General features: G+C 38.8%; 1 protein-coding gene across 3 annotated transcripts in view; it reads right to left on the reverse strand.

Moving 5' to 3' along the window:
• Positions 1 to 559: 559 nt before the first annotated feature.
• MSR1 (macrophage scavenger receptor 1) overlaps positions 560 to 22,554 on the reverse strand; it is an 81,413-nt gene continuing 59,418 nt past the window's right edge. For all 3 annotated transcript variants that reach the window (XM_088832616.1, XM_088832617.1, XM_088832615.1), the window contains exons 9-10: positions 14,926 to 15,114; positions 560 to 1,571 (exon numbers count right to left, since the gene is read on the reverse strand). In XM_088832616.1, coding sequence (XP_088688742.1) covers positions 1,438 to 1,571; positions 14,926 to 15,114 — 323 coding nt within the window. In that variant the 3' untranslated portion in view covers positions 560 to 1,437. The remainder of the gene's footprint in view (positions 1,572 to 14,925; positions 15,115 to 22,554) is intronic.

Below are 22,554 nucleotides of genomic sequence, written 5' to 3' on the forward strand. Positions count from 1 at the left end.
AGTAAACCACCTATGTACAATTAGAAGAGTGGACTGTGATAAAGCGCATTTTCAGCAGACCATTTCCAGTAGTTCCAATTCCAACATCACATTTTTGCCTTTGCAAGTGAGAGGGCACTGAGTCTATCATCTGGGTACTATTTGTGAAGGCTTCAGGATATGAAAAAATGCTTAAGGCCATGCTTTTGTTTATCATCATTAAAGAAAGAATAGTAGGGCCATCCTATACTAAGTGGTTTTCTAATCACATGTTTCTCTGAGTTGGGCTTATGAAACTTGAAAATTATGTTTCTGAGGACTGAGATTAAGCTGAATTTCAACAGAAATTGCTTGTCTTTCTACCGGTACATCTAGACAGCAGGGCACATTCACTGAGTTATTGGATAAACTTGGCACTATTCTGGCTTCTCAGGGTCATCAACCCTTTAGGGGTGAAGATTACCTCTCTCTCTCTCTCTGGGTTGTAAATATTGACTCTCTTAATGAAAAACTACAGAGATGGGTCACTGATACTTCCTTCTGCAGGCAGGATATTTGCATGCTATTAATTAAAACTGACCTTTTCAACACAGTCCTAGCATCGTAACAAAGTAATTACTCGTCTTCCTTCAAAATGTATAGCAAGCTGAGCTCTATGTTATAAAATGACATTTTTGACCTGCTAATTATATGGACACATAGAGTGATGGTGGGCCTTTGCTTTTTCTCATATGTCTTGCTTTCAACTAACTTAATGGTTAAGTATTAAAAAAATATATAAAAACAACAAAACTGTCAACACTTGACCATGTCAAATAATCATGTTATTATTAATGACCATGTGATTAGTCATGTTAGTAATGACTTTGTCAATATTTGAGCAGGTAAAACCTGATGAGTTTTTCATCATGGCCAAAACATATCATGAACATTACTACCTAACTGCTAAGTTATTGCACAGAAATCTTGGACTAAGATTCTTCCTTTAGAAATGTGTATGGGTTGGAGATTTTGCCAACTTGGCACAAAAGAAAACTTTTCAATCCTCTCATTATTCAAAAAGTAATTACATTAAAATCAACTAAATAGATTACAAAGAAGGCAAAAATTGTGATCTTGTAGTGAAGATACAAATTGTAGCCAGTGATTGGGAAGTGTTTCCTTTATCACTGGCATTTGTAATCCAGAAGCCTTAAACTTCAATATATGCAATTCAATATGTAAGTCATTACATTAGAAAATGCCATTGAAAAACCTAGAGAAGTTGAAATGGTTCTGATATAGGTATTTGAAGCACATATGAAGCTATTTTATATGTTTATCTAGTGATTTTTAAATATTCCTTTTCTGTGGACAAAATTCTTAATTTCTTAAATATTAATTAAGCTGATTTTAGTGAAGCAAAGGAAAAAAATCACTTTGTAACGGTTTAAAAAATGTGAATGAAAATATGATACGTTATGTAGTGCAAGTGACCCCAGCATCTTCGTCGTGTGAACAGGCTCTCACACCCCACTGTCTAATTCTGCACTCTTCAATGGATGATTCTCTCCCAAAACAAAATACTTCATTCAGCCATATTGGACCTGTACCTGCAAAAAATCAGATACAACTGTATCAATAAGTATAGTTTAATGTTTATGTTTGCGTGGAACAGAGTCATTAATTTATTCACTAATTTAACAAAAAATGTGTTGCTCATTATCCACATGCAAGCTCTGTGCTCTATATTAAGATTCAAAAATTAACTCCCTGCCCCAGAAAATTTTATTTTCTGTCAGTGTGTAAATGACAAAAATACTAAGTAATAAGAGCTGTCATGAAGTTTAGCTCTTCATACAGACTTTTATGAAATCATAGATTAATTAATTATTGATTTTCTCCAAGGATTTAATAAATTAATTTTATTTTTAAAAATAAGGAAGGAAATAAGCTTTACTAACAATGGATATATGCTATAACTTAATGATCTAAACCTATCTGGTAGGAGGTATACCTAGAACATAAGCGATCCTGCAGTTCTTTTCTTAGCTTCCTGTGTGTTGCAGGTTGTATGTGTCTGGTTTACCAGGTATATTATCTATTTTTAATTAAACTAAGACTAACACGATCAGCAAAGGGCTTACAAACTATCCTGCAAGAAGACTACAGATTATTAATTGCAAACATAAGCAAACAAGAAAATGGCAGAGGTAACACTTATACTCTTTGTCTGAAATCTTCCTTAGACACATTAGAAGGAAAAACAGGCTGTCAGCATAGGCTACCTGGAAGATAATTAACTAAACAAACTTAACTGCCACTTTCAAGATAAGAACATTATTTTATCAGTGAATAAGAAAACAACTTTTTTTTTTTAAGGAATTCGTGGCAAGAAAAGATAACTTTAAAATGAATGTTTGGCAATGTCTTTCTGATATTCTGTAAAGATTTTTTTAAGTGTATCAGGTATAACTTTTTTCTTTCATACTTAAGACACTTGGGAACATACTCTTTGAAAAAGTTATAAATGAACGATTCCATTTGGTTTTGTTAAGCATATAATATTGCAAACCTCCTGATGAATTTTCAAGAACATTTCATGTCATCAAGAAACTGATGATTTTGCAGTGAAATTCCAATAAACACCTTTGCAAAACTGTGGATGGTAAACAGATATCTTAATACTGTAAGTATAATCAATAATGCACTTTTTCCATTTGGATCAATATGATGTTAAAGGGTTCTCTTTCAGTCATAAGAACTATATAAAGCATGTTTAGAAGCAAATTCAAAACCTAGAAACATACCTCTGTGTAGCTCTAAAAGCTAAATGAAGATTTGTTTTTTTACAGAAGAATATAAAATGGCACATATAATTCCATTACTCTTAACTGGTCTATGGGGTCACACAGAGTTGGACACGACTGAAGTGACTTAGCAGCAGCAAATAATCTGTCAGTTAAATAAAAGTTAATAATATGTGCATGACTAATGTGCATAATTGCATAATAGTGGACAGGGAGGCCTGGCGTGCTGCGGTTCATGGGGTCGCAAAGAGTCAGACACGACAGAGCCACCGAACTGACTGAACTGATGTGCCTATAATATTGCAACTAAATTAGCAGATATTGGAAATTTTGTAATCGTGATGTGCATAATATTTGACCAAAGCTTAAAAAATGAATGAAGGTTTTCCATATATTGAAAAGATGTAATTCCATATATTGGGGGCAGCATGAAATGTATGATGTATTAAAACAGTGAATGGTCTCCTGGCATCTATAACAGAGTAGATTAATGAGGGGAGGAGGACTCTTTGGGAAGGTTGGATAGGAAGCTAGGACCATGCTATAAACATTTTTGGATTGTATAAGTCACCAAAAAAATAACAATAACATCATCAGAACTATATTTCAGAATTGTTTTTAAGTCTGGCAGAAATGTGGAAGATGGATTGAAGAAGGAAAAAAGTCTATAAGCTAAAGGAGCATTTAATAGGATGTTTACACAGATATTTTCAGTAAAGACTCATGTTTTTATTTACTTTTAGAATTAGGAAATTGAAGTTCCATATATAAAATAAATAGGTGCACTTACTTAATTTTTGAATAATTTGTGCCTTCACTAGAAATGTCCAAATAAAGACAAATATTAATAATATTTAGGTTTACATTATCAAAGTAACTGGGAATAGTATATTTGTCATTTCACATAATAGTAACTAAATCATTAGTATACAAATAATGTCTCTATTAGACAAGGAAAGGTTTTCGTGGGCTGATCAATTACAAGAGTAGCAACTTGGAGAGCTCAATTATTTTATGAAATGTATGTAAGAGTAATAAGCCTTTTCAATTTGAGTTTTTAAGGCAGATAAAAAGGAAAAGATTAGAGGAATATAATCTTAAAATCAGAAGCCTGGCCAGTAATACTCTTTGGTTTCCATATTGCTCTTATTAGGTATATTGTGGTCCGTTTTGTGTTTGTGAGTAATTATGTGTATGAGCAGGTTTGTGTGTGTGTGCATTTATTTTAAATATATAAAGTCTATCTAAACTTTTGCAAAACTGACCCAAAGAGCTACTCAACCAGATAGGCAAATGACAACAACTGGACAAATAATAAAGCTATTTCCCTGCTAATGTGGAAGGGAGCAAAACAGTGTGGCATTTTTAAACTGTATTTATTAAATTTATTTGTTACAGTTCAGTTCAGTTTAGTTCAGTCGCTCAGTCATGTCCGGCTTTTTGTGACCCTATGGACTGCAGCACTCCAGGCCTCCCTGTCCATCACCAACTCCCAGAGTTTACTCAAACTCACATCCATTGAGTTGGTGATGCCATCCAACCATCTTATCCTCTGTCGTCCATTTTGCCTTCCATCTTCAATCTTTCCCAGCATCAGGGTCTTTTCCAATGAATGAGTTCTTTGCATCAGGTGGCCAAAGTATTGGAGTTTCAACTTCAGCATCAGTCCCTCCAATGAATACTCAGGACTGATTTCTTTTAGGATGGACTGGTGGGATCTCCTTGCAGTCCAAGGGACTCTGAAGAGTCTTCTCCAACACCACAGTTCAAAAGCATCAATTCTTCAGTGCTCAGCTTTCTTTACAGTCCAACCCTCACTTACATACATGACTATGTGAAAAACCATAGCTTTGACGCAAAGTAATATCTCTGCTTTGTAATATGCTATCTGCTGCTGCTGCTGCTAAGTCGCTTCAGTCATGTCTGACTCTGTGTGACCCCATGATGGCAGCCAGCCAGGCTCCCCCGTCCCTGGGATTCTCCAGGCAAGAACACTGGAGTGGGTTGCCATTGCCTTCTCCAAATATGCTGTCTAGGTTGGTCATAACTTTCCTTCCAAAGAGCAAGCATCTTTCAATTTCATGGCTGCAGTCACCATCCACAGTAATTTTGGAGCCCAAAAAATTAAAGTCTGTCACTGTTTCCATTGTTTCCCCACCTATTTGCCATGAAGTGATGGGACCAGATACCACGATCTTAGTTTTCTGAACGTTGCGCTTTAAGCCAAATTTTTCACTCTCCTTTTTCACTTTCATCAAGAGGCTCTTTAGTTCTTCTTCACTTTCTGCCATAAGGGTGGTGTCATCTGCCTATCTGAGGTTACTGATATTTCTCCCAGTAATCTTGATTCCAGCTTGTACTTCATCCAGCCCAGCGTTTCTCATGATGTTCTCTGTATATAAGTTAAAGAAGCAGGGTGACAATATACAGCCTTGACGTACTCCTTTCCCAATTTGGAACCAGTCTGTTGTTCCATGTCCAGTTCTAACTATTGCTTCCTGACCTGCATACAGACTTCTCAAGAGGCAGGTCAGGTGGTCTGGTATTCCCATCTTTAAGGATTTTCTAGAGTTTGTTTTAATCCACACAGCCAAAGGCTTTGGCATAGTTAAAGAGGAGAAATAGATGTTTTTCTGGAACTCTTGCTTTTTTGATGATCCAACCAATGTTGGCAATTTGATCTCTGGTTCCTCTGCCTTTTCTAAATCCAGCTTGAATATTTGGAAGTTGGAAGTTCACAGTTCATGTACTGTTGAAGCCTGGCTTGGAGAATTTTGAGCTTTACTTTACTAGCATTGTGCAATAGTTTGAGCATTCTTTGGCATTGCCTTTCTTTGGGATTGGAATGAAAACAGACCTTTTCTTGTCCTGTGGCCACTGCTAAGCTTTTTAAATTTTCTGGCATATTGAGTGCAGCACTTTCACAGCATCATCTTTTAGGATTTGAAATAGTTCAACTGGAATTCCATCACCTCCACTACCTTTGTTCATAGTGTTGCTTCCTAAGGCCCACTTGATTTCGCATTCCAGGACGTCTGGCTCTAGGTGAGTGATCATACCATCGTGATTATCTGGGTTGTGAAGATCTTTTTTGAAAGGGTTGTTATTTATTATAACATATAAATAAGCATAAGTGAAACTTTTGATTTTGCAGTGATTGAGAGCACAAGAACAGCATGATTCCATGGTCTCTGCACCCTGGGGACTGTGATGCTTTCATTCTACAATTTGTAGATCTTGTCACCAGATTTATATCTCAGCAGTGCAGAATTTTCACAATCCAGGAAAAGAGAATTAAGTATGAGGATCCTCTCAATAGCTGAAGCGTCCAGAAGAGCCATCCCCACAGGGGCAACTCAAGACAGATATTATTCAGTCAATGTGCTGCCATATGAGTCTAAGTTCCTAGAAACCATGGTAGGGAAATTCATGAATATTAGAATGACAAAGGTGCAGTAAAAAATAAAAATGAACATGTAAGCCCACTGTTTAAAGGATTTATTGTGTGGCAGAAAATATTCAAAGTACTTTTGAGCTGTTACCTTGCTTAATTCTCCATCTTAAAAAGTTAATAAATGCTATTTTGGGGTCATGATACTGTTACGGAAAGCGAAAATCAGAGAGAAGTCACTCTGCCCTAGGTCACATAGCTAGTGCATGATGGAGCCAGTATTCCTACCCTGGGTCTGCCTAGTGCCAGGGCCTTTCATCAGAGATTTACTGCAATCCCTTGCGTCACTGTGTTGTGTTTGTGTGCTCAGTCGTGCCCAACTCTTTGCAGCCCCATGGACTGTGGCCCTCCAGGCTTCTCTGACCATGGGATTCCCCAGGCATGAATACAGGAGTCGGTTGCCATGCCCTCCTCTAGGGGATCTTCCCGACCCGAGGATCAAACTCGCATCTCTTATATCTCCTGTACTGGCAGACGGATTCTTTACCACTGCACCACCTGGGAAATCTCCCTTGCATTATTAGATTCTGTTATTTAACAAATCTCCTTGCAGAGCCTATATGAGTGAACAAAATCAGAATCCATCCTCTCCTGGACTGATTTTCTAGTGAAGACCTTTGTTTTAGGTGAATGCAGCAACTGAGGTCACATAGATAATTAGTGCAAAGCTGATTCCTGTATTTAGAACGCTTAACTCGTGCATGCATGATAAGTTGCTTCAGTTGTGTCTGACTCTGTGTAACCCTGTGGACCATAGTCCCGCAGGCTCCTCTGTCCATGGGATTCTCCAGGCAAGAATACTGGAGTGGGTTGCCATGCTCTCCTCCAGGGGATCTTCCTGACCCAGGGATCAAACCCATGTCTCTTAAGTCTCCTGCACTGGTGGCTCAGACAGTAAGCGTCTGCCTGAAGTGCAGGAGACCCGGGTTCAAACCCTGGGTTGGGAAGATCTCCTGGAGAAGGAAATGGTGACCCACTCCACTACTTTTGCCTGGAAAATCCCATGGATGGAGGAGCCTGGTAGGCGACAGTCCATGGGGTTGCAAAGAGTTGGACACAACTGAGCAACTTCACTTTCACTTTTTCACTGGTAGGCAGGTTCTTTACCACTAGCACCACCTGGGAAGCTCCCGCTTACCTCATATTACAATGCTTTTCCCACTGAGAACACACAGATGTGATAAATATATTGTGTAATTTAGCAACTCTGATGTTAACACTATACGGAAAAGACTCAGGCACAGTGAACATACTGGGTCTTTTCATATATAATTTTACAAATTTACTTCTAATAACTTTGTAAAATACTAGCAATTATTTCCATTTCACTGATACATAAATTGAGACTCAGAAAGGATGTATGATTTTCTCAAAATAACAGAGAAAATAGGGGCAAGCAACAGAACATGATGACATTTAAAACTTGGTGCTATTCATTGACTATAGAGAAGCCCAAATAGAGTTATAAGAATTATTTTCAAGTATTTGCTATTTTATTTTTATATTAATATATTCAGGACTATCAACACTAAGGAAAATTTATTTAATACTTACTTCCCATCTTCTCCCAAATTGTTTTCTGCATTAAAAATTAATGCCAAGGTAGAATAAAATTCATAAAATTTTATCTTCATATGCACTTCAAATATTAAAAAACAGATCTGTTTTTATTTCTGTAGGTAACGACAGTTACTGAAGGACTTTTGTCGTTGCTGCTGTCCTTGTTATATTTTGCCTCTGAGCAATCCTTTCTACTAGTGGAAACCATGAAAAATTGATATACATATTTTAGGGATGATTTTATTCTCTAATCCTACCTGTTTATCGTCTATTTCTCTATCTACCTAAACATCTATATACCTACAATTTCCTTTACAATGTGAAAGCTGTATAGGAAGGAAAAACTGATTTTGTGTTTCCAAAAGCAGACAACAAAAACTGTCATCCATGACTTCTGGAGTTTTATGAGCTTGGTTTGTGATGCTTAACAGTGTGCTTGACAGATGATACAGTTTCCTCTTAATTCCTCTTCAAAACAAGACAAATATTGATATTTCTTTGAGGGACTTGAGTTTCTTTAATCTTTCGTAACTACTGCTCTTATTTTTAAAAAGTAATCATATTTCAAACAGTAGCCAGATACACAGTGACATGATGCGATTTGAGATTAGCTGCTGAATAAGGTAAGTGAAGAAGCAAAAAATCACTAATGGTTAAAGCCTCTGAATGAATTTTAATTACATCCAGTCAAGGCTGGGTGACATGCATTTATACCACTTTTTAGACTTCTAGTTGGGAAGTGCTTTGTCAACAGCTTCTTCTTTGAGAAAAGCATTATGTTTTCTTTTTTAGAGGGCGGGGGACCAATGTTAAAAATGAAGTGGGAATCAGACTAGAGAATGGATAAACTTATAGTTCTAGATTCTAGGTTTTGGTTCTGGAGAAGCCACTTATTTTCTCTCTGTTTTATTATATATGCAGAATAGAGGGGTGGGGCTGAAATAGCTCTAAGATGTCATTTACCTTTACAATTCTAAGATTCTGAAGAAGCAAGCTCTTTAGAAATGAAGTTTTTAAGGTTAAAGAACTTAGAAGGACATTCTGTCCAGTGGAGAGACAAGGTAAGGGATGAAGGTTGACCCCTGCCTCACAATCACCATAACAGCTATGTAAATTTGGGTGTTTTGTGACAGTTCTGTCAGATCTTAGCTTTCTAGGAAGAATGGGACTGTAATACCTTTCTCATAAGCACTGTGAGCGCTAAATGTGATTGCATAGTAAACACTTGATAAACAATATTATTTCATACTGTGTATTTCTTTGTTAGATAAGCAATAGAACAGACATGTTACGAACTCTATTAGGCTCTATGAAAGTGAAAGTGATAGTATTAGTAGCTCAGTTGAATCTGCCAGGCTCCTCTGTCCATAGAATTCTTCAGGCAAGAATACTGGAGTGGGTAGCCACTCCCCTGAGGCTCTTCCTGACCTAGGGATCGAACCCAAGTCTCCTGCATTGCAGGCACATTCTTTACCACCTGAGCTACCAGGGAAGCCCTGGTTCTATAGCAGGTTCCATAATATCTAACACATAAACATTTACATTTGAAAACTTCCAATGTGCAGGGATCAGTATGTAAGACTTGGCAGTTCTGACCTATTGATAAATTTTATCTTTGAGATTGTTTTTCCTCCCAATCACTAAGGCATAGTTCAGAGACAGTTTTATTTTTGATCTCCTTCAGTTTAGTTTTATAATTCTTAAAATTCCACTCAGAAAATTGAATATGGAAAGTGAAAGAGGTAATGTACAAAAGATAGCATTTATGTTTAGAATTTTCTTCTGTTTCTGCTTTTACATTTGGAGCTTCAGCACCAACACCTTTAAATTTAGGGGAAGATGAGATGGCTGCTCCAGAGCCAGTTCTTAGTTCCTTCATTAGCCTACAGGCTCAGACATGCCTGGAACAAACTCCTGGACTGCCACCGTCTGCGGATAAAGCTCATCCAAGTTTGCTACAGGGAGCCCACTGGGAGAGAAGAGGCTCATTCCCTTCTCCTTGCTCCACGAAACAGCAAGCACCAGAAGCTTCTCAGCGCTTCTTTAATTTAACCTTTTTGTCTCCTCAGGAAAAAGAAAGAACATTCCACTTGGGGCAAAAGGTGCATCCAGATGAAAGAACCCATTTAAAGGAGTGAGCTTTAAGCTCTGTTCCTATGAATCATTTGACTTGCAACGCTAATTGTTCTTAAAGCTAATAAGGATTATCTCTAACAAGCCAGGTTTGCTATTTTAAAGTGAGAAGGGGGAAAAAAAAAAAAGAGACAGGGAGACTGTGTCCAGAAAAGGGTATTCTTTCTTTAACAGGAGAATTATACAAAGGAGATAAATTTAAACTTTCGTCTTCTTGTTTCAATTTTGATAATAATGTACCATATAGCATTAATCGGGCTTCCCTGGTGGCTCAGAGGTTAAAAGCGTCTGCCTCCAATGCAGGAGACCCGGGTTCGATACCTGGGTCGGGAAGATCCCCTGGAGAAGGAAACGGTAACCCACTCCAGTATTCTTGCCTGGAGAATCCCATGGACGGAGAAGCCTGGTAAGTAGGCTACAGTCCACGGGGTCGCAAAGAGTCAGACACGACTGAGCGACTGAACGGAACGGAACGGATAGCATTAATCTGATTCTTCTTAACTTTCTGATGAGAATGACATATAATTAAAACTTTAATGCACCCTCCTCCTCTGCTCTGCTCTGCACCGCCCCACTCACACTGCTAAGTTTCCCTGCCTGCTTCTCTTTCACAGTCAAAACTGCTTTATCATTTACCTCCTGAGTAAAACTGTAAATTTAAAATGGAAAAAGGAAGAGTTTAAACAGCTCCACGTGAAATAATGGTTTGCCATGACTAACCCAGAATCAGTTTATGTTGTAAACCTGTTTCTCAAAATACAATGTACACGGAAGCAGACCATGAAGTTCATTTTTCAGATTCTTTTTCTTCAGAACAAATCACCTCAGTTCTATTTTTCTCCCAGCCCACCTTGCTTTACTATTTGAAAATTCTTAGCATCGTTCTTCAGTTGTTTGGGGCTGAAATCTCCACAGAGAGCTGAAACAGTGCTGGGTGTGTGTGCAGCAGAGCGGGGACCTTATGAGAGAATGTTATACAGAACGTTCTTAAGTCACACCTCCGTACTGCAGAAAACCACATTCAACTTTTCCACCCTTGGAACATCATGAACGTCACTCCACAATGTAACACCAATCTGACTTCTCTGCCTTTCAACTTTCAGCTTACCCAGTGGCTCAGACAGTAAAGAATCTGCCTGCAATTCGGGGAACCTGGGTTTGATCCCTGGTTCGGGAAGATCCCTTGGAGAAGGGAACAGGTACCCACTCCAGTATTCTTGCCTGGAGAATTCCATGGACAGAGGAGCCGGGCAGGCTACAGTCCACGGGGTCACAAAGAGTTGGACATGACTTGGTGATTTTCACCTGTCAAAGAGGATGGTAAATATGTAATTATACAGTTAGTGGTCCTGCTCCCTGTGATCTTGTCACTCGTGAGCAATGCTGTGAGTCCGGCTTCAAACTGGGCACTTTCTAGATGCCACTTCTTTTCAGATTCAAAACAGATCTTTGCTGTTCAGTTGCTCCATCGTGTTCTACTCTTTGCAACCCCATGGATGGCAGCACTTTGAGCTCCTCTGTCCTTTACCATCTCCTGGAGTTTGCTCAAACTTATGTCCATCGAGTCAGTGATGGTGCTCAACCATCTCCTCCTCTGTTGTCCCCTTCTCCTCCCGCCTTCAATCCTTCCCAGCATCAGGGTCTTTTCCAATGAGTCAGTTCTTTGCATCAGGTGGCCAAAGTACTGGAGTTTCAGCTTCAGCATCAGTCCTTCCAATGTATATTCAGGACTGATTTCCTTTAGGATGGACTGGTTGGATCTCCTTGCAGTCCAAGGGACTCTCAAGAGTCTTCGCCAACACCACAGTTCAAAAGCATCAATTCTTTGGTGCTTAGCTTTCTTTATAGTCCAACTCTCACAACCATACATGACCACTGGAAAATCCATAGCTTTGACTAGATGGACTTTTGTTGGCAAAGTAATGTCTCTGCTTTTAATATGCTGTCTAGGTTTGTCATAGCTTTTCTTCCAAGGAGCAAGCGTCTTTTAATTTTACCGTAAATACATAGCCTCACTGAAAAGGGATGCTTATTTTAGAGAAGTAGTCAGTTATCTGGGAAAAATCTTGAGATGATTGTTTCCATATAGCCAAATGAATCATTTCACATGAGACTAAACTCTATTGTTTCCTATTTAAATAATAAGATTTTTTTTTTTTTGGCTAGTATTTCAGAATATTTATTTTATTCCTTTCTTACCAGTGTTTGAGACTAGAGATAGTGCTTTAGACTAGAACTTCCTAGAGGTATAAGTAAGAATGAATAAAATCTGGGGGGAAAGAGTATTTTACTTGTGAAACTAGGCCTTCAAGTTAATGGAATCTTAAGATAATAGTCTCCAGTTGTGTATTGACTGTACAGGCTTGAACCTCAATGGGAAAACAACTTTGAAATCTATAGCAAGGCTCCATATTCAGAAAAGGAATAGAGCCTGGATATAACGTCTTATTCTGTTTCCTCCTACAGTTTATATTTGAAATGTTTTTATACAATTATGTATTTTAAATAAATGGCCTTTCATACTACAGATCTTAGTTACCTAGAAATGAAATCTCTCTGAAAAGAACATTATGGAAACTCAGATTGGCAGATTAGTCTTCCTAAACAATTAACTGATTCATTTGATTTTCTAGTGATGAAGAGTTGGGGAATTTTTCTTTTTCCCTCTCTGGGGGAAAAAATAAATCTAGCTTATCAATGTTTAAAGCTTTTCATGTGGAGGTAAATTTTACAGGTACATGAATGATTTTGGTCTGACAATTTTCAAGCTGAGGAAGTTCTGAAAGTGTAGTGTAAATGGAAAAATTTGGAAATTCCAAAAATCTATTTGGTGGTGTCAACTTATGGATTCTATTTCCTTTGTTTCTTCTATTCAGAGCTTTAACACACAAATTAAAAACTGGTGGTCAGGGGCTTGAACAAAACAGAACAGAAACTTTCACTATCACCACTTTCTTTCTGTCTTGTCTTTAGCCTCTTTATGAAGTTAAATTATCCTTCTGGTCTCTAAAGACTTTAGAATCTAGATTCCCACTAAAATTCATTTCTTAAATCTGATATAATAAATTCATTTAGGTAAAGGAATAAAGGATATAATTGTGATCTATTATTAATACTGCTTATGTGTTTAGCACAATGCATGACAGAGAGTTATTGCTCAGTAAGTTGTAGCATAATAGTACTAAACACAGGCTTCCCAGGTGATGCTAGTGGTAAAGGACCTGCCTGCCAATGTGGGAGATATAAGAGACGTGGGTTCGCTCCCTGGGTCAGGAAGATCTCCTGGAGGAGGAAATGGCCACCCACTCCAGTTTTCTTGCCTGGAGACTCCCATGGACGGAGGATTAACAATATGTTTCATGAATATATTTCATGAATTTAAGAAGTCTATCTTGTTTAGTCTTTTGATATAATAATTTGACATACTTCACTATTTTATTATTACACATAAGATTATCAGGTAACTGTTCAGTTGCCCAGTTGTGTCCTACTCTTTATGACCCATGACCTGCAGCACACCAGGCATCCCTGTATTACATACCTGGTAATGCTGCTATGGTATGTCTAATTCTGCATACAATCTCTATTGCCAATACCTCTCTAGAAGAATAACTAATGCAAGATCAAGGTGGTCAGATCTTTCACTTTTTTGGTCACCATCAACTTCAGAGACTCTAGTTACTTATCACATATGGACAGAAGAATAAAGAGGAAATACTGACTTTAAAATTCTAGTTTATCTATATATGGCTACTTTCTTCTAATCTGTCCTTCAGAAATGAAGCACTTATAATATATGTTTAATTATACATAAAACCTAATATAAGATGCCAATGTAGGGGGAAAAAAAGAGGTAGTAAAAATACCATGGGTAAACTTTCAACTATTTTGTCCCCTGCAAATTTTCTCCCAAGCTCTTTCAATATATTCATAAAACATGTTACCAAGTCATCAGATGAAAATACACAAATTTACATGCAGCTAAAGAACTACTCCAACACCACAGTTCAATCCCTTATACTGCAAGGAGATCCAACCAGTCCATTCTAAAGGACATCAATCCTGGATGTTCATTGGAGGGACTGATGCTAAAGCTGAAACTGCAATACTTTGGCCACCTCATGCGACGGGTTGACTCACTGGAAAAGACTCTGATGCTGGGAAAGGTTGGGGGCGGGAGGAGAAGGGGACGACGGAGAATGAGATGGCTGGATGGCATCACCGACTCTGTGGACATGGGTTTGAGTGTACTCCGGGAGTTGGTGATGGACAGGGAGGCCTGGCGTGCTGTGATTCATGGGGTCGCGGAGAGTCGGACACGACTGAGCAACTGAACTGAACTGAAAGAACTACTCAATCCAACTTCACATAGAGGGGAAAGTAAGCTTTCATTCCCTATTTCCCATCACATTTCTTAGAGGAGAAGTCATAACTGACAGGCATAGACAGCCCGTATAATTGCTCCTTTTTCTTTCAGAGTTTCTACTGCCCTTTCTGGAGAAGGAAATGGAAACCCACTCCAGTATTCTTACCTAGAGAACTCCATGGACAGAGGAGCCTGGCGGGCTACAGTCCATGGGTTTGCAGAGAGTCGGACATGACTGAGGCGACGTGCCTGGGAGGTCAACGCAGAAACCGGTACCCCGCCTCCCCTCAGTTCCACAGAAGAGAGAATGGGGGTGCACAAGGCATTGCCCAGATGCCCACAAGGCCCAGAGAGGTCAGTGAGTGTCCCAGGAAGTCAGGTCTTGTCTATAACTACTTCCTGTTGTTCTGCTTTGCCTATCATTTCCCGCATTTCCGCTGTGTTACATTTTCCAACTAACCAATTGAGTCTAAAGGAAATGTAGACGTTAAAAGGTGTCTGAGAGCATATGTCTTTTCCTTAAATCTTTCATTCCTACTTTCTAGGAAAGGCCTGTAAAAAAAATTCTACTTCCCATTCTATATGTTCCTGTCTCTACTTGATTATACATATCGGAGAATATTTACATTTCATTTAAAAAAATTTACCTTTTCCAAAATAAGCTCCCTTATGCACACTTTGAACACCTTTGTATCCCAAGCTCCTGCAGACGACCAGTCCTCCACGCAGTTCCCAGCGGTCGTCACACACCGTACCCCATTGGCCTTCGTGGAAAATCTCCACTCTGCCTTGGTGAGGGCCGCTGCCACCCACCAGTCGGACTGTATTAGATGGTCCTGTAACAGAAATAAACAGGGTTTAATTATATATATATGTACATACTAATTTATAATGCTTTTTCTTAAAAGAAAAAAAGCACATTTTTCCAGTAAGTTCAATTATTGGAATAAATACTAAACTTTCTAGCCCCACCTATTGGTAAAGACTTTAATTGCAATCATTGTACATAGTGGTCAAATCTGAAGAAGAAATCTCTTCTTGTGACTCTCTTCCAGTAACTTTAAAATTTAACAGCTACAAGTCTGTCACAGAGATTTTATGATATTTTATAATATCATAAACATAAAAATAGACCATATATCCCATTCTTCACCAAGATAAACAAAATAACTATAGTGACAACACTGATTAGAAACAGCAAGGCTCTTCCTTGTTATAAGGTCCCTGTATTTTATCCCAGTGTTTTTCTTGTTTTGTAAAAGGATTAATGCGATAGGAATCAGGGAATTTTTGTTTATTTTGAGAAATTGCTAAAGAAGTAAACTTTGGGAAGAAACATACCATGTCTATAATAGTAAAAGTAATCTTGCTTTGCAATGCCTAAGTAATCAAAATTGCCATACATGCTGTAAACTTTTATAAAATCTTGATCATGATAGAAGAGAGAGACGCCCGGCTCCGGCGGCGCAGACGCGAGAGACGCCCCGCTCCGGCGCAACCGACCACGTGCAGAATCGTGGCTGAGAGGTGCTACCCCGCGCCCAGGGTTAGGGCGGTGGCCGAGAGGAGCTGTACCACGTCCAGGAGGCGGTGGCTGCTTGGGCACCAGAGGGCCGAGAGGAGCTGATCCACATTCAAAGCAGGAGGGGCGGCCTTGAGGAGATACCCCTCGTCCAAGGTAAGGTACAGCGGCTGCGCCTTGCTGGAGCAGCTGGGAAGAGATACTCCACGACCAAGTGGAATATAAGAATCCAGTGTTCTGGGGAGGAAGGAACAAGATGGCGGAGGGATAAGACGGCGAGACCACTCTCTCCCCCACAAATTCATCAAAAGAACATTTGAACGCGGAGTAAAGTCCACAAAACAACTTCTGAATGCTGGCAGAGGACATCAGGCTCCCAGAAAAGCAGCCCATTGTCTTCTAAAGGAGAGAGAAGAAATCCAGCTCCACCCACCAGAACACCGACACATGCTTCCCTAACCAGGGAACCCGGACAAGTCACCCGTCCAACCCCACACACAGCAAAGAAACTACATAATAAAGAGAACTCCACAAACTGCAAGAAGAGGGAAAAGCCACCCCAAGCAAAGCAATATAAGCAAGATGAAGAGGCAGAGAAATACCCAGCAAGTAAAGGAACAAGATAATTGCCCACCAACACAAACAAAAGAAGATATAGGGAATTTACCTGATAAAGAATTTCAAATTTTGATGGTGAAAATGATTCAAAATCTTGAAAGCAAAATGGAGTTACAGATAAATAACCTGGAGAAAAGGATTGAGAAGATGGAAGAAAGATTTAATAAGGACTTAGAAGAAATAAAAAAGAGTCAATATACGATGAATAATGCAATAGATGAGATCAGAAACACTCTGGAGGGAAGAAACAGTAGAATAACAGAGGCAGAAGACAGGATAAGCGAACTAGAAGATAGAATTGTAGAAATAAATGAAACAGAGAGGAAAAAAGAAAAACGAATTAAAAGAAATGAGGACAATATTAGAGACCTCTGGGACAATGTTAAACGCTCCAACATTCGAATCATAGGAGTCCCAGAAGAAGACGACAAAAAGAAAGACCATGAGAGAATACTTGAGGAGATAATAGTTGAAAACTTCCCTAAAATGGAGAAAGAAATAATCACCCAAGTCCAAGAAACCCAGAGAGTCCCCAACAGGATAAACCCAAGGCGAAATACTCCAAGACACATATTAATCAAATTAACAAAGATCAAACACAAAGAACAAATATTAAAAGCAGCAAGGGAAAAGCAGCAAATAACACATAAGGGGATTCCCATAAGGATAACAGCTGATCTTTCAACAGAAACTCTTCAGGCCATGAGGGAGTGGCAAGACATACTTAAAGTGATGAAAGAAAATACCCTACAGCCCAGATTACTATACCCAGCAAGGATCTCATTCAAATATGAAGGAGAAATCAAAAGCTTTACAGACAAGCAAAAGCTGAGGGAATTCAGCATCACCAAACCAGCTCTTCAACAAATGCTAAAGGATCTTCTCTAGACAGGAAACACAGAAAGGGTGTATAAACTCGAACCCAAAGCAATAAAGAAAATGGCTACGGGATCGTACTTATCAATAATTACCTTAAACGTAAATGGGTTGAAATTTTCAAAAAGGCTAGGAAACAATTCTCATAGTCATCAATAGTTCAGTGTTGAGTTCATGAATAGTTTTTAAAGTTTGGGACAAACTGTAGTATTTGCTATTTGAAGTACTATTTGTAATTGGCATATTACAATGTAACACTGGCCTTCATTTCCAACTTAAAACGCCTAAAAATGCCTAACAGGTTTTTAGATTTGTGAATTTTAGTTGAAATGTATTTTACGATGTTACTAAACCTGCAGAAATATTGAAATATTTCAGAGAACTTATTCACTGTACATTTAATTTATTTTATTTATAAAAGTTATGAACTGTAGAAAGTTTTACTTGTTGGGTCAAATGCTTGTTGCTTCAAATGCTTGTTGCATTTGAAGTGCTAGTTACAAGAAAATCAAATACCTTCAATGTATAAATGCTATTAAGTTTTTAAAGGACTCTGGAGTATAAGTAAGTTTGTTTAAAGAAATTTAGTCTGTTCAACTTGAATCAACTCTGTCAAACATTAATTAAAAGCCTCATTTAAAAAAATAAATAAAAATAAAGATTCAAAAAAATAAAAATAAAAACATTTATGAAAAAAAAATAAATTTATAGAAGAGAAAAAAAAAATCTTGATCATGTGCAGCAATTAAAGTGTCTCTTTGCCTTCTTTAAAAGCAACATATACATTTCAAACCTAAGAACAGGTAAATAAAGTGGGTAATTAGAATTACAAAAAGTTTCACTTAGAGTTAGAAAATTTCTTTAAATAACCTGTACTATTCTAGGAGAGTGAAAAAGTTGGCTTGAAGCTCAACATTCAGAAAACTAAGATCATGGCAACTGGTCCCATCACTTCATGGGAAATAGAAGGGGAAACAGTGGAAACAGTGTCAGACTTCATTTTTTGGGGCTCCAAAATCACTGCAGATGCTGATTGCAACCATAAAATTAAAAGACGGTTACTCCTTGGAAGAAAAGTTATGACCAACTTAGATAGCATATTAAAAAGCAGAGACATTACTTTGCCAACTAAGGTCTGTCTAGTCAAGGCTATGGTTTTTCCCGTGGTCATGTATGGATGTGAGAGTTGGACTGTGAAGAAAGCTGATTGCTGAAGAATTGATGCTTTTGAACTGTGGTGTTGGAGAAGACTCTTGAGAGTCCCTTGGATTGCAAGGAGATCCAACCAGTCCATTCTAAAGGAGATCAGTTCTGGGTGATCATTAGAAGGATTGATGCTAAAGCTGAAGCTCCAATACTTTGGCCACATAATGCGAAGAGTTGACTCACTGGAAAAGACTCTGATGCTGGGAAAGTTTGGGGGCGGGAGGAGAAGGGGACGACAGAGAATGAGATGGCTGGATGGCATCACCGACTTGATGGACATGAGTTTGAGTGAACTCTGGGAGTTGGTGATGGACAGGGAGGTCTGGCGTGCTGTGATTCATGGGGTCGCAAAGAGTAGGACATGACTGAGCGACTGAACTGAACTGAACTGATTCTAGAAAGTATTTGTTTAATATTTGGCTAAAAATGAGAAAACAGAAAAGACAGAAAATAACTTTTAAAATTTATTTAGTGCTAAATAAAAATAACAATATTCTCTAATAATTAAAAAAGCCAATGAATTAAACACAATTCTACTTAAATATATCTTTTGAAATATAATTTTGAAGAACATCACATTATAAAAAAGCACAGTGTGACTGTTACAGCAAAAGTATCTCTGTAATGTGAAAATGGAGTTTTAGGTTACGGGTTTTCAGAACTCAGTTACCTAAAGAAAGAGTAACTTTTTTTCTAATTTCAGTCAATTTTGTTGGAAAAATAATCCAACAATTTGTAAAGGAAAATAAGCCATTTCCTACAAGCCTGACTGAGCCACTCAGAAACAGGAAAAGCAAACAAATTAAATGTAGTATTACAATTATTTTCTTGATTCTTCCAAAATGTTATTCAGTGCTAAATAATGAATTTATGCAATAATGCCCAGGTGCATAAGACCTTTTTCACTTAATAAACATGAGTTATAAGCATTAAAAACATTTTTTAAACAGGAAAATAGCTTTCTATTGCTGTATTCAAACTTCCAGTTACTGAGTAACCCAATTGTTCACTGTAAATGCGTAAGAAAATAGGAAATGATCCAGCAGCAGATTGTGTAAAGTTTTAAAATACTAGAGTCAGGTAATAGCAACTAGTGCCACTCCCAAGTGTTTACATTTTACACAAGTCAGAAATACCTAAGCAAAACATGTTTACCATGATTCTATGAAAAAATAGATGTCACATTCAAACACCTGATTCTATGAGCTTGCCTTACTGCCCAAATAAGTGTACAGAACTGTTCTCATTGTGGGTTCTTCCCCTCTAGAGGTCAGTTCAGTTGCTCAGTCATGTCCAACTCTTTGCGACCCCACGAACTGCAGCACGCCAGGCCTCCCTGTCCATCACCAACTCCAGGAGTCCACCCAAACCCATGTCCATTGAGTCGGTGATGCCATTGAACCCTCTCATCCTCTGTCGTCCCCTTCTCCTCCTGCCCTCAATCTTTCCCAGCATCAGGGTCTTTTCAAATGAGTCAGCTCTTCGCATCAGGTGGCCAAAGTATTGGAGTTTCAGCTTCAACATCAGTCCTTCCGTTGAACACCCAGAACTGATCTCCTTTAGGATGGACTGGTTGAATCTCCTTGCAGTCCAAGGGACTCTCAAGAGTCTTCTCCAACACCACAGTTTAAAAGCATCAATTCTTCGGTGATCAGCTTTCTTTATAGTCCAACTCTCACACCCATACATCACTTTCCCCCTTATATCTCCGAAAATGCCATTAAGGAACCTGGCTTATCCTGGATCAGTGGTTCTCAAACTTTACTTTGTCTTAGCTGAGGCTGCTACAACAAATATACCATGGACTGATGGGTTAAACAATATTAATTTCTCACAGTTATGGAAGCTGGAAAGTCCAAAAAACAAGGTGCTGGCAGATTCAGGATGGGGTTTAGCCAACTTCTTCCAGCCAGCTGCCTCTTGTCTGCTGTGCTCAGGTGGCCTTTCCTCTGTGTATGTTCATGCAAAAAAAGAGGTAGAGAACAGCTCTCTGGTCTCTTCTTGTAAGACTACTAATAGAGGAAAACAGTAGAATGGGAAAGACTAGAGATACCACGAACATTTCTTCAGGAAAATTATAGATACCAAGGGAACACTTCATGCATATATGGGCTCAATAAAGGACAGAAATGGTATGGACCTAACAGAAGCAGAAGATATTAAGAAGAAGGTGGCAAGAATACAGGGAAAACTACACTAAAAAGATCTTAATGACCCAGATAACCACAATGGTGTGATCATTTGCATAGAGCCAGACATCCTAGTGTGCAAAGTCAAGTGAGCCTTAGGAAGCATCACTACGAACAAAGCTAGTGGAGGTGATGGAATTCCAGTTGAGCTATGTCAAACCCTAAAATATGATGTTGTGAAAGTGCTGCACTCAGTATGCTAGCAAATTTGGAAAATTCATCAGTGGCCACAGGACTGGAAAAGGTCAATTTACATTCTAGTCACAATGAAGGGCAATGCCAAAGAAGGTTCAAACTACCACCAACTTCACTCATCTCACATGCTAGCAAAGCAATGCTTAAAATTCTCTAAGCCAGGCTTCAACTGTACATGAACCAAGAACTTCCAGATGTTCAAGCTGGATTGAGAAAAGGCAGAGGAACCAGAGATCAAATTGCCAACATCTGTTGGATCATTGAAAAAGCAAGAGAGTTCCAGAAAAAGATCTGCTTCGCTATGCTAAAGCCTTTGACTATGTGGATCACAACAAACTGTGGAAAATTCTTCAAGAGACAGGAATGCCAGACTACTTAACCTGCCTCCTGAGAAATCTGTATGCAGGTCAAGAAGCAACGGTTAGAACCAGACATGGAACAAGAGACTGGTTCCAAATTGGGAAAGGAGTATGTTAAGGCTATATATTGTCACCCTGCTTATTTAACTTATATGCAGAGTACATCATGTGAAATGCCGGGCCAGATGAAGCACAAGCTGGAATCAAGATGGCCAGGAGAAATATCAATAACCTCAGATATGCAGATGACACCACCCGTATGGCAGAAAGCAAAGAGGAACGAAAGAGCCTCTTGATGAAAGTGAAAGAGGAGAATTAAAAAGCTGGCTTAAAACTCAACATTCAGAAAACTAAGATCATGGCATCCGGTCCCATCACTTCATGGCAAAAAGATGGGGAAGCAATGGAAACGGTGATAGACTTTATTTTCTTGGGCTCCAAAATCACTGTGGATGGTGACTGCAGCCATGAAATTAGAAGCAGCTTGTCCTTGGAAGGAAAGCTATGACAAACCTAGTCAGCATACTAAAAAGCAGGGACATTACTTGGCCAACAAAGGTCCATCTAATCAAAGTTATGGTTTTTCTAGTAGTCATGTGTGAATGTGAGAGTTGGACCATAAAGAAAGCTGAGTGCCAAATAATTGATGCTTTTCAACTGTAGTTTGGAGAAGACTCTTGAGAGTCCCTTGGACTGCAAGGAGATCCAACCAGTCAATCCTAAAGGATCTCAGTCCTGAATATTCATTGGAAGGACTGATGCTGAAGCTCCAATACTTTGGCCATCTGATGTGAAGAACTGACTCATTTGAAAAGACCTTGATGATGGGAAAGATTGAAGTTGGGAGAAGAAGGGGACGACAGAGGATGAGATGGTTGGATGGCATCACCAACTCAATGGATATGAGTTTGAGCAAGCTCTGGGAGTTGGTGATGGACAGGGAAGCCTGGAGTGCTGCAGTCCATGGAACTGCAAAGAGTCAGACATGACTGAGCAACTGAACTGAACTGAACTGAATCCCATGACAGGGACCCTACTCCTGACCTCACTAAAACCTAATTAGCTCCTTAAAAGTCTACCTCCAAATACCATCACATTAGGGTTTCCGTATATTAATATGAAGAGGGAGGCTCAAAGACTGTTGGTCTCACACCCAGAGTTTCTGATGCAGTAGGTTTTGAGTAGAACCCGAGAATCTGTGCTTTTCACAAGTTCCTAAGGACTTCCCTGGTGGTCCAGTGGTTAAGACTTCCTTTTCCCATGCAGGGGGTGTGGGTTCAATCTGTGGTTGGGGAGCTCAGATCCCACATA

The sequence above is a fragment of the Moschus berezovskii genome, chromosome 26 (genome assembly GCF_049115385.1).
Source record: "Moschus berezovskii isolate FMDL1 chromosome 26, NW_MosBer_1.0, whole genome shotgun sequence".
In the NCBI taxonomy this organism is placed as follows: Eukaryota; Metazoa; Chordata; class Mammalia; order Artiodactyla; family Moschidae; genus Moschus; species Moschus berezovskii.